General features: G+C 32.6%; 1 protein-coding gene across 1 annotated transcript; it reads right to left on the bottom strand.

Annotated features, from left to right (window-relative positions):
* Window positions 1–206: 206 nt before the first annotated feature.
* LOC132634181 (protein JINGUBANG-like) lies at window positions 207–1,593 on the bottom strand. The gene has a single exon (XM_060350474.1). It carries the CDS (start codon window positions 1,573–1,575, stop codon window positions 367–369), a length of 1,209 nt encoding a protein of 402 aa, XP_060206457.1. The 5' UTR covers window positions 1,576–1,593; the 3' UTR covers window positions 207–366.
* Between the last annotated feature and the right edge of the window lie 11,900 nt (window positions 1,594–13,493).

Genomic DNA, 13,493 nt, shown 5'->3' with positions numbered 1-13,493 from the left:
CCCGTGAATTAGAACGAGGAAACGTATATCTTCTCATTATTCGAGAATTTCTCAAGCATTTCCACAATGGTAACATTTTTTATTTTTTTTTTGCTGAAGAAGACATATTTTATACTCCAGTAACTAGCCATTATAGAAAGTGGCCCTTCTCCTCATTGTTTGATGGAACTGCCCTTCGCATAACAGTTATATACAAGGCGGTAAAATAAAACATAGTAGGATAATAGTAACAATGACATCATATAACTAATTGATCATAAACAACAATGTGGTGAGAATATATAAATCATATCCACGATTCAATGAACATGAAAAAGTAGTTTAATTTAATATTCTAATTAATTAACTGATGAATAATAATATTGGTTAACTCTGACGTGAAGTTGAAACAATAACCTGCCAAACTCTAATTTCTCCATCCAAGCTTCCACTAAAAACAGAAAGAACCCCATTATTATTATTTCCATTTTCTTCTTCATCATCCCAAGCTGCTGCAACAGACTTCACTGGTTTACAATGCCCTTCAAGAACTGCCGAACAAAAATATCCACATTCTTTACTACTAGTACTATTACTACTACTACTCTTTTCCCAAATCCTCACACTTCTGTCAGTCGATCCACTTATTAAAACACCATCAAAATAAATCAAGCACAAAATTGCACCCTTATGTCCTTTCAACGACCACGTCACCAACATATAATCAACACATTCCTCTCTTTCCCATACTAAAATGTTTTCGTCACATCCTCCTGAAAATAAAATTGTCCCGTCCTTGTTTAAAGCTAATGCATTCACTGATGACTTATGTTTTTTCAATGTTATAACCAAGCTATGCTTATTTTTTTCTCTTTGCCAAACTTTTATTTCCCCGTCAGCCGAAGCCGTGTAAACGACTCCATCGTGAGATACGACAATAGCGTTAATAGCATCAACGTGGCCTAAAACGGATTCTAAACAAGAAAAATCTGACATTTTCCAAATTTTGAGGGTTCTATCCCATGAAACTGAATACATTAATCCATCATTAACAACTAATCCTGAAACAGTATCTGCATGTTCGATCCATAATTTTTGCTTGTGACGTCTAATTTGGACGTAATTTTTTGGAAGAATGCCACGTCGGACTCGATCTTTTAAAGTTGGCAGAGTCGAGAGGAGATGGTGTTTCTCTGTTTTGGCTTTGAGTTTCCAAATCCTAATTTTGCAATCTTGATGGGCTGTGAAGATTTTTGATTTGGTAAAAACAATTGATTTTACTAAGCCAAAAGATGAAGTTAATGTGTCGATAAGTTCATAGGTATTTAAATCGAAGGCAGTGATTTCATTGAGAGATGCAGCATATAAAATGTTGTTGTGAATGGCTAGATGGGAAATTTGAGGGGTTATGGTTTTGAAAGAGGCTATGCAAGAATTATGAGAATTAGGAGAAATCACAAAGGTGTCAATACTGCAAGAGCTATTTTCTTCGTATGTTGTTGAAGTAGTGCTTTGTTTTTCATCCGAATTTGAATCTTCAAAATAAGCTGATGATGAATATTGACCATTATTGCAAAACCATTTTGGCACCTCCATTTTTTCTTTGTCGTTAATTTGTTGAAGGCAACAAATGAATAATGGAGAAGTGTTTGGTTTGAGGGGGGTATTTGAAGGCTGAGGCCAACAATAGGATCGAATAAAAAATGCATGCAAAAGGGCGAAGGGAATTTGACGCCTGGCCTTTAATTTGGTCTATAAAAATAATGTTATGTCAGAAATCAAATCGTGACTTTATGGTGGAGCTATATTAGTCATGTTAAAGTCAGTTGGTTGGTCCAAGTGTTGTCCGATGGGAATTTTCATATAATTCTCACTAAGAAAAACCTAGCAATCCTACTGATTTGTAGCTAATGCGGTTCTTTTCATTTACTGATATTTGGTCGCCGGTCTAAAAGTTCTACTAATTATGTAATCTCTCAACCAACTAGACGCTATTTAATGCAGCTTAATAGTCAATTCGATTATTTTCGGATTATTAACTTCTGTTAGTCCGTGTACTAATAGTATATAGTACGTAGAGCAGTAGGTTTTTTTTATATATATCATTTTGAGGTTGTTAGAAAATTTTGATATAGAAAGAAGGAAAAGCGAAGAGAAATATAAAAAAATAGAGTAAAGAATAAAAGAAGACTTGAGTCGTGATACGATTACTGTCTTAAAAAAGTGATCGTCTTTGTCTATGGGAACACCAAACAATGCTCTTCCGGGGTCCAATTTATTCGTTGAACTTAAAAAAGTGACTGATATGAAATAAATAGATTTAAGATTACACTCATTATGAAAATTTACAGACCTTTTATCAGAACAAATGCGGTCACTTTAGAAGATAACGGTGAGTGATTTGTATACCTTATTATAATTAATTTATTCTCGCTCATGATACGTTTTCACTGAAGAATAATTCTTTAAATAAATTAATCTCAATCATGATATGTACCTTTCAGAAATATAATTTTTTAACTCCAATATTACAAAATATAATAAAATTGACATGCAACTAAGATAATTATTACGGTTATAAGATAAATAATTTGTTCTAACATGTTAAAATATATTGCTTGGACAAAATTTATTTACATTACCAATGTATATAAAACTGATTTTTACTTTTTACATTACCAATCCGGCCAAACCCACCATCATGACAAGGGGATGATGGATTAAAATAAAAATAAGAAAGGGGGGAGGGGGGGAGGGAGGAGGGAGGAGGGAAGGAAGAAATTATAGACCATCTTTTTTTTTTTCTTCTCAACAATGAACATACCCAGTGTAACGAAAAGTAATGGGAAAAATCAAAATATAAAAAGAGTGAAAGAGCTAGGAAGGGATCCTTGAGTGAGAGTCAAGGTCGGGAAACTTCATAGACACTTAAAAAAATAAAGCATGAAATGCCTGTTAATATAAGCTATTAATGTATGAAAAAGGAACAAAGATCGTCTTAAAGAGGCATCCGGCAGTGATCTACTAGAGAAATAAATAACTAAAGACTTAATTAAGGAACAGCTTTTTGTGGCGCACGTGCTGTGTTTTGTGGAAATAATGGAATTAGTCTGATAATGCTCACCAATTAGTGTCATTAACCTTATTTCTGATTCTAAAACATAGTATTAAGAAGTAAGAATTTGACGAGATTTGTTCAAAAAGATGCACGTCCTTCGTCTGTAGCATGTGAATCGGCAGGTATTTTTCTGTAAACACTAAGACTGTAGCTATGCTAAAGTCACAGTCTATGCTAAAGTCAAATCAAAGATTAATTTTTCTTTTATTGTGCCCATAAAGTTTACTAGTTTATGGATTGGCAAATTAATTAAGGTTGCTTTGGTACCTTCTTGCCCGTAAGGTGACTCCATGTCATGGCCGGAGCACCTTAGGTGAAGGATGGTCAGGCGCGTACCTTTCGCCAAAAAATTACGCGGTGTACATAGGTTAAATGTATATATTTAATTTTCCACACCTTTAACATCAGTGAGAAGAAAATTTTCATATTCTTCGTTAAATTTCTGACTCCGCTACTGTTCCATATCCATTGTCAACCAGATTTTGAACTTTGAAGCCTAATAGAAGAAGGACATGAGTCGTAATATCATTTGACTAACAAAAAAAGACCATTAAGAACTTTCGGTTCTACAAACATAATCATTTGTTAAGAGTTGAAACCGGTACCACTTTGACTTAAACAAAGGGTTTATTGAGTAGTACGTACGTGAGAGAAATATTAGAAAATTCTTATAATGTAAACCTTTTTTAGTGAAAAGTCTTATAGAGTGAATCTTTTTTCTCTTTTTTGGAGAGAAACCATAAAGATTTTGTTTAATCTCGTCTTGGTTGCAAATTTACATCTCAAACATATGAAAAGAGATCAAATAAGTGAATAACAAGGGAGAATCAAAAGGCTAATATGCATTAGGTCACACCTACACATTGTCTAACTAAACATTGATACTCCTTCCCTTATATTCCCTCATTTCAATTTTACTTGTCCAATTTAGACTTTGCAAATTCTTTAAAAAACAATTATTAATATGACTATTTTATCACAATACTCATATTAATCGATGTTTAGTCTTAGGTCCTGAGAAATAATTTGAGGAATAGTAATTAATGATATGAGTAAAACATGAATAAAAATATGTTTTCTTTGATATGATAAAAATAACAAGTAAAAGTGAAAATGTTTTTTTAGTATAGTGGACAAGTAAAAGTGAATGGGAGGGAGAGTACATTTTATGAGTCTTTATTTAGTTTGGTGTGAGTTTGCGAAAGTAAATGAGACATTTATAGCTTGTGTTTTAAATTAATTAAGATGGGTATAATGTACCAAAATGCTCTATAAATTTTATAATCTCAAATTCCATATGGATATTAAAATAAAGAAACTATTAAATATAAAAAGTAAACTTTCTTTTATAATAGACGTAGAAAATGTAAACTACATAAATTGAAATGGACGGAATATCAAGTTTGAAGAGTCAATGTATTTATCCAAAAATAAAACGTCGATTGTGCATTGATATGCAGAGAGATGCACGACATTCTTTGGTGTAATTGAGCCTTCCACAATGTGTTTTGGGCTAAACTGATCTCGTTAATTCAAAAAATTGCACGGTTTGTGCTTCAAAATGGATGGTCTTCAATTTTGTCCTACAAAATGGGTGGTCTTTAATTTTTGGTCTTCCTTTCATTTAATGAATTTTTTCGGACCAAAATGCCCTCCAACCTAGAAGCACGACTCCATTTTTTCTTCACCCTTGTTGGTTATTGAAAGAATCAACCGGAGAATAAGAAAATCTGGTGTAACTGAATCGAGACTAATTCAAGCGAATAATGGAACCCTTTTCTTGGGTCCTTGCGTATTTGGTCAAAGGAAAATCTACAGGCCTGTGGTCTTTGTCCAATATATTGCAAGACGTTGATTTATCTTTAATCTCGAGAGAATTGTAGGAATATTGAAGCCTCTGATTCTGTTTCTAAATAATATTTGTTGTAATTTTTAGCTTAGGTGCAAGTGAAGAGCAAGATGCAAAGTGAAAGTGCACAGTGTTGTTGCTTCACTCATTTTTCCTATGATTATTGTTGGCATGCTTGATGAAATGCTACTCTTTGAAACTAATGAATTGCTACTCTTTTATACTTCTAAGTTGAGCAGCTATATATTCTTTGCTTGCTCTGACTTTGATAGTAGTTGATGTCATTGAATGTTGTGTCATCTTCATCTGCACTTCCTGTGGCTGATGTAGAATCTTTTATTTGCTCAGCTTTGGTCATTAAAGAGTTGCTCATCCCTCAGGGAAACAACTTCAGTTAGTTTGTTAAATTTAAGGAGTAGCTCTTCTGCTAGAGTTTTCTCTCTTATGAGCATGACCTCCTACTCTACCTACTCCAATGATGATTCTTGTCCCTTCGTGAAGAGGAGGTCTCGTGGACCAGTAATGGCTGCCAAGAAAAGGTCTGATGGTAGGGGTTGTGACTTGACTTTTCTGAACATCATGATTTTCTGAATACAAAAATGAACATAGGTTATTATTAGTTACTCCTAGTCACGTCAGTTGTTTGCCTTATTAGGCAAAACTTGTAAGTGTATATAATGGGAAGTCTCAACAATTAGTTGAATTTTTATCTAAAAAGTAAATTAAATAATCTTCAAGCTAAATTTGTCTTCTTGGGCAAAACTACTTAGTGTATATGCAAAACTTATTAAATTTTTATATAAAAAATAAATTAAATAATCTTCATTTTCAAAACTAGTTGAATTTTTATATAAAAATATAAATTGAATAATCATCAAACTAAATTTGCCATATCAGACAAAACTTGTAAGTGTATATAATAGGAGGTTTTACCTCGAGACAAAACTAGTTGAATTTATATACAAAAACAAAATTAAATAATCATCAAGCTAAGTTTGCCTCATTAGGTAAAACTTGTAAGTGTATATAATTGGAAGTTTTGCCTCGAGGCAAACCTAATTGAATTTTATATAAAAAATAAATTGAACAATCATCAAACTAAGTTTGTCTTATTAGGCAAAACTTGTAAGTGTATATAATAGGAAGTTTTGCCTAAAGACTTAACTTTATATTCCAAAGTTAGTCAAGTTAGGCCTTAAGGCATAATTTTAGATTCCAAATTTAGTCAAATTAGGCCTTAAAGGCCTAACTTTATATTCCAAAGTTAGTCAAGTCAGGCCTTAAGACATAATTTTAGATTCCAAATTTAGTCAAGTCAGGCTTTAAGGCCTAACTTTATATTCCAAAGTTAGTCAAGTGAGCCTTAAGACATAACTTTAGATTCCAAAGTTAGTCAAGTCAGGCCTTAAGGCCTAACTTTATATTCTAAAGTTACTCAAATGAGGCTTAATACCTAATTTTAGATTTCAAAGTTAGTCAAGTCAGGCCTTAATGTCTAATTTTAGATTCCAAAGTTAGTCAAGTCAGGTCTTAAGGCATAACTTTAGATTCCAAATTTAGTCAAGTTAAGCCTTAAGCCCAACTTTTTATTTCAAAGTTAGTCAAGTCAGGCCTTAAGGCCTAACTTTATATTCTAAAGTTAGTCAAGTCAGGCTTTAAGGCCTAACTTTATATTCCAAAGTGAGTCAAGTTAGGCTTTTAAGGCATAATTTTAGATTCCAAAGTTAACCAAGTTAGGCTTTAAGGCATAACTTTAAATTTCAAAGTTTATATTCCAAAGTTAGTCAATTTAGGCCTTAAAGCATAATTTTAGATTTCAAAATTAATCAAGTTAAGCTTTAAGGCATAACTTTAGATTCCAAAGTTAGTCAAGTTGGGCCTTAAGGCCTAACTTTGTATTGTAAAGTTAGTCAAGTCAAGTGAAAATTTCCATTTCATTCACTTAAAACACACTTGTTTTATTTGCAGATTCTTGACTTACACAAGCAGGGTAATTATCAATTTTACCAAGGATTGTAATGCCATAATGAGCGGTGTTGTTTATATATGTAATTTTTTCTTATTTGCAGATTCTTGTATAATACAAGAAGGGTTACTTTTCAATTTTATCAAAGGTTGGATTCTTAGAGGATGAAACAGTAGGTGTAAACCTATGACTAGGGCTGTACAAACCAAACCAATAAACCGCATCAAACCGATAAACCGAACCAAACAAAAAAAAAAAAAAACCCAACTAGTGGTTTGGTTTGATTTGGTTTAGTGTTGGGAAAAAAAATACCCCCGACCATTATAGGGTTGGTTTGGTTTTAACTAAAAAAAATCAAACCGAACCCAAACCGATCTGATTATACGTATACTACTTTTAAATTATTTTATACCTAAAAATATTTAATAGAATGCAATTTATTAATATTTTCTTAAATTTTTCATAATTTCTGTATTTTCACATTAAAATTTGGCCTTAATTTTGTGAAATGGTCCATATTTGAAGCCCGTATAAAGAATACACAAAAATCCCAATAAGAAACTAAATGAAAAGGAAATGAAAACATATGTAATGTAACAAAAGAAACCCTACGGCTATAATACATTTTCTCCTAAAATCAGAATCCATCTTCCCTTTCTCATTTTACATTTTTTTTCCCTCTTCTCTTTCCTCTCAAATCAGCAACCCTACAACGCTCCAGTTATTGCTATTCCTCTTGGTGTTTTAAAATTGAATCAGATCAAATTTGAACCCAGATTACCTGAGTGGAAGGAGGCTGCCATCAATGGACTAGGTGTACATATTGAGAACAAGATTATTCTGCACTTTAAGAAGGTGTTATGTCCAAATGTTGAATTCTTGGGGATAGTTGCAGAGAGCTCATATGAACGTAGTTACATTTTGAATCTTCACAAGGCCACTGGCCAAGTTTTTTGCTTTAAGTTTATTATATAGCATGATATTATATTAATCCAAATGACCTGAATGATTTAAAAAATGTTTTGATATAAATATTCTGCATCTAAAGAAAGTAGTTTTGAAAGGGAAGTTTGCAAATTATCAAGCAGATGTTGTTGTATGGTGCTTTTCATTAAATACAATGAAAAACCCGAAAAACAGGAGAAAACCCAATATTGAAAAACTCGATTTTTATTGGTTTGGTTTGATTTATAGATTTAAAAATAGTTTGATTTGGTATTTGAAAAATCCGAACTAACCCGGTCTATGTACACCCCTACCTATGACCTCGTTTGCAAGAATTTCTGAAGCTTCAACATTATACTTGTCTGTCATAGGTTTACACCTACTGTTTCATCACCAAATTGGGTCATTTGTGCAAATGTTCGAATTGGATCTATTACTTCTATAGCTTTAATGATATCATTTTTTTGATTTCTCCATTTTCTTAATGTATTTTCAGATTTGTAAGTGAGATTACCTAATTGGTTGGGTAGTTACTAAAGAAAAAATTATTTGGATAATGTCATTGGAAGCTTCAAACCATTATAGAGAAGTTGATGGCAAAATTTGAAATCTACCATTGTTGATACTTGAAGCTTCTGGGTTTGAAATCTGAAAGAGGAGAGAAGGATGAAGTTGGGAAAGAAAATGAGTTGGAGAAGAAATCTAAGCTATGTGGGATGGGAGAGGTAATTTCGTCCACTTATTGCTAACTTAAAGTGTGAAGGGTAACAACAAAAACAATGAGATACGAGGGCCAAAAATTAAAGACCAGCCCAAAATAAGGGCATTCGTGCTAATGGTGGGCAATTAGCAGGAATGCCCTTATTTTGGGGTGGTCTTTAATTTTTTACCTTCGCCTAATACCATGAGGTTTAAGGTTCAGTAAAAAAAAAATCACAAAGCAGAATTTTGTAGCAAAGTTAGGCTATTTGGGCCAAAGGTAGGCCTCGGCCAGAATTTTGAATGCAAAACTCTACCACGTGGAGTTTTGCATTCAAAACTCCGCCTACAGGTAGAGTTTTGCATTCAAAATTCTGCCTGAGATAGAATTTTGCATGCAAAACTCCGCCCTGCGAAATTATTTTTTTATTTTACTGAGCTGGAATTCAAACCCAGAATCTTGAGGTATTAGGCGAAAAGCAAAAATTAAATATCACCAATTTGAGGGACAAAAATTAAAGACCAGTGCTTTTGAAGGACAATCCGCACCAAAAAATGGCTAGTGACCCCAAATTCCGTTAGGCTTTATCCATCAGGAGTTAGAAGGTGGTCCAATGGAATGTGACACATGAATGTCTTAGCCCACAAGTTGGGAACGTAATCATTTTTCGTGTCATTTTGTTCATAGACAGGACTGAGGAAATGGATAAATTGTACGAATGTATTGGAGTATATGAGGTGTAGGACAGTAATTAAGATTAATTCCATTGTCCGCTAATATGCCTCTACCTTTTATAATTAGAGACTCAAATTGAATATTAGAATTCTAAAAGTTAAAAAGTAGTTGCAGGTCATTGGGTACTAGGTAATTGGGATGTGCGTATTGAGAAGGACGATCAGGTTATTTATACTTGAATTTAATTTATATACATTGTTAGAGTAATGAATTTTCATATCATCAAATTATTTTTATCTGTTGTAATAAGTCACTTGTCTTATTTTTAAGATTACGAATCTCATATTTTAGAAAATTGTAATTTGGTTTGTGGATTAGGGGCAGAGAACGGTACTTATCTCATGTGACACAGAGTTGGTTCGGTCCATCTTCCCACATCATACCTCACAAGTCACACCTAATTCCTCTTTACGCCTAATTTATTTATATTATTTCATATTGTTTTATTTTGAACTTCACAGGTAACCTTTTGTCTCTTAGTCTTATTAAATTATTAATTAATATACCTACTCCTTAATTTATTTTGATATAAAATGTGCTTTAATCAATTATTACATGTTAATTCATTAATCATACACTTAAACACAGAGCGTTATCACAAGAGGCTAATTCCATAGTTAATTTAATATATAGGCAAATGTATGAACAATATTACAGCTCTATACACAATTTTACTTGTTATCATGTTGGCGAGTTAAACCAGTTCTTATGATATTGTTAAGGACTCCCTTTGAGCATGAACAAAAACAAACATCTCTTTTTTGGACCTCTCATCTTGACCATGCCACTTCCTTTATCTTGCTGCAATATCAAGATTCGAGCCTCAAATAAGGACTAATTAAAAGGATGAAGAGAGGATGTTTTCTTAGAACTATAACTCCGTTAATAATTAAAAACACTCTTGGCTTTGTTTGTCCAATGGAATTGAATAGCTTTCATTGGCGTGTATTCAGTAAGAATGAACCAACGAATTCGGCAACTATGAGTTGGACACTTGATGGATTCATAATGTAAGCTAATTAGTTAAATTTATTAAGTGTCGATTTGAGCCATAGTGTGTATTCTATTCAAAAAATAAAAAAGTTATACGAGTAGTTTCTTATGTCCTTCATCGGACTCCATATCTGACAATTAAATGACCAAAAAAGTTCATGAGTAGACCACGCAAAAATTGAAAGAGACTATTCACAATATGGGTTGGCATGTGAGGACTGGGAAGTAGTAATAGTTCATCAACATCGACAAAAGTGTCCAAAATTTGGCCAACATACTCCTCTCCTACATTCTTATAACATGGTATATGTGGTCTCATGTGGGTAGGGTTGAGATTTGTGTCCTAATTTAGTTTTAGGCCTTTGAGGGGAGTGTGGGGACCAAACAAAGAATAGATGAGATTTGATTTGGACAATAGGAGAGAGAGAGGCTCATCAAGAATTTAGGATCTCTAACATGTAAACTTGGTAAAGTCACAATGAACAAATGCATAGAATGAAGTGACTCTCTGCCCCCCAAGGCCCCAACTTTTTATGCCGATCCGATCCCCACTTCTTAGCTGGATACCTGGAAAAACCACCTAACTGTTGATTCTCCCAACTGAATATTTTTATCTAGTATACAATGTTCGCTTTGGAGCTTGACTAATTCAAATTGGTTATGAAAAGTTCCGCTTGCTTTAAAAATAAGGTGTTCCCAAGTCCCAACATTGTTTTTCTTAAAAAAAAAATTTCACCCTATTTGATATTCATTTTAGGATCCGATTAATCTGAATTCACATCGAAAAAGGCCTATTTTAGGAGTGAAATGCTTCATATAAAAATGATTCTATTCTCAGAACTTGAACACGAGCATTAATTGATTAAGAATTAAAAAAAATACTTATCATCCCACCATAACTATCGATAGTGATTCTCCCGACAAAATGCCTAGCAGGTTTTCACCAATATTCTTCTAGCGGAGATCTCTGGGGTTGACATTTTCAAACCCACATTAGATAGAAAACTCTTACAACTACTTTTTTTGTTATATAAGCAAAATGAAAGCTATCTATATAAGTTCAATTATTATGAATATTATTGACTATTATGATAAAAGAGAGAATATTATTGCATCATAGGACGAGTTTCAAAATGCATGTACGTACAAATATTTGAATTGACCTAAATATATTGGGTGGAGAATACATCCATCTCAAAACATTGCAGAATTAAAGGAAACCGTTGTCATATTGTAAAATGGGATTTGAATTAATATAATCGTCAACGATCAAATAAGAAAAATTCTTCTTTAAAAAGAGGAGAATCGAAGAAGACAAAAATAATATTTGTGGATAAGTTTGAAACGAAGTGGAACTGAGGACTGAAGGAAAGGATATGATTAACATTCGAGAACCCATTCTGCTCGTGAAACAACCTAATGATTTATACTTATTTTATTTTTTCCTTTGGAAAGAGAGATGCATGGAAGAATTGAATTAAGCTTCCATCACTATAAGTGTCTATAAATGTGAAACTCAAATTGAAATTGTTTTCAACATCAAAATTATATCATTTTTCTTGAAACAGATTAATTAAAAAAAACATCACATAAATTAGTGATAATATAGTAGAAATTCAAATTGCAGTTGAAAGGAGATCCAACATCATTATAGCTAAAGACTTAAAAGTACTATAAATCGTTTAATAAATTTAATTTGTTACAATTCTTACCCGCTTTATTGAGAAAGAAGAGATTTCACTACAAGAAAGAAGTCATCTGGCAACAATTTTTTTTTTGTTGCTATAGATAGGTTATTATTGTAAAAAGTACTTTTGACAATAACATTTTTTTTCTTGTTGCATAAACTTTTTTCAACGGCTGTTATTGCAACGACGTGCAATAATTTTTTTTTTTAGTTGCTAAAACTACTTTTTGCAACAATAGTCAATATTACATGGCAACAAAAAAAAAGTTCATTTTTAAAAGATTCATCATATATGCCAATAATAAAATTAAGTTATTGCCAAATATTGACTTTTGCCAATTATATTATTTTTGTTGTCAAAAGAGCTATTACAATTTCTATACTTTCTTGTAGTGTTTAAAAGGTTAGATACCCATCTCTGTCGTGATGACACAGTTGAGCATTCATTCGGTTTAACACTCGATCGATCAAGCCTGTCCTTAGGTTCAAGCAGGTGAATGAGTGAATCCTCCCTGACTTGAACTATTTCTGTGAATCCTCCCAGACTTGAACTATTTCTATCACCTAGTAGGCCTTTTAGAGTTATACAAAGGCAGAAATATAAAGATAAAATTGTATCAAATATGTTAAAGTGCGGGGGTGAGTATGGTATGGTATGGTAGATACCGATTACCATATCGAAATTTTTTATATCGTGGTTTCAGTATTATGATATTTGGTATGCATTTTTAAAAAGTTTGGTATTCGATACGGTATTCGATATTCATAAAGAAAATATCGAAACACCGAATCCCATACCAAAGTATATAATTACATATACAATTCATATATCTTAGTATTATAATACTAACAAATATATAAACTAGTATTATCAGAAAACTAATTGTTTAAACGTTGAAACTTTGACTAGTCTATCTTGATAGAAATGTCTTTTTGTGTAATTGATTTACGAAGGGGATTGCTAGTACTTGCTTTTGAATATTTTTACATGTGTAAGGTGTTTAGTACATAATAATTGAGACGTTTCTTAAGTAGCAGAAGTCATAATTCTCCACGATATGAGTATATGTAAGTTGAAGTCGGACAAACTATGGTACCGATTTACCGTACTGTAAAATACCGAAACCGAACTTTAAAATACCGAAACCAAACTTTAAAATACCGAACCATACCGAATTAATTTGATACAATAATGATATAATATTTTTAAAAATTAAAAATTAAAATTACCGTACCAATTTTAAATATCGTACCATACCGTACCATGCTCACCCATAGCAGTCGTAGTAACGAATTTCTTGCTCCAACAAGAATGAAAAGGACAAAAAGCAAAAAAGAAAAGAAAAAACGCAGATGTGCAAATTGTCGCAAGAGTAATGCATAAACAGCCGAAAGAGGAGCGACTGGACAATATGCGGACGCGTGTAGCCGTGTCCAGCAAAACCCCCCACGGCCGCTGTTCCGTCTTCATCAATCAATTTTTGCAAGATTTGCACTTATAATCCCTCTAATATTTACAAA

Source organism: Lycium barbarum, chromosome 3 (genome assembly GCF_019175385.1).
Source record: "Lycium barbarum isolate Lr01 chromosome 3, ASM1917538v2, whole genome shotgun sequence".
Lineage (NCBI taxonomy): Eukaryota > Viridiplantae > Streptophyta > Magnoliopsida > Solanales > Solanaceae > Lycium > Lycium barbarum.
Note: the sequence above shows the minus strand (reverse complement) of the source record. Positions and strands in the feature narration are given on the sequence as shown.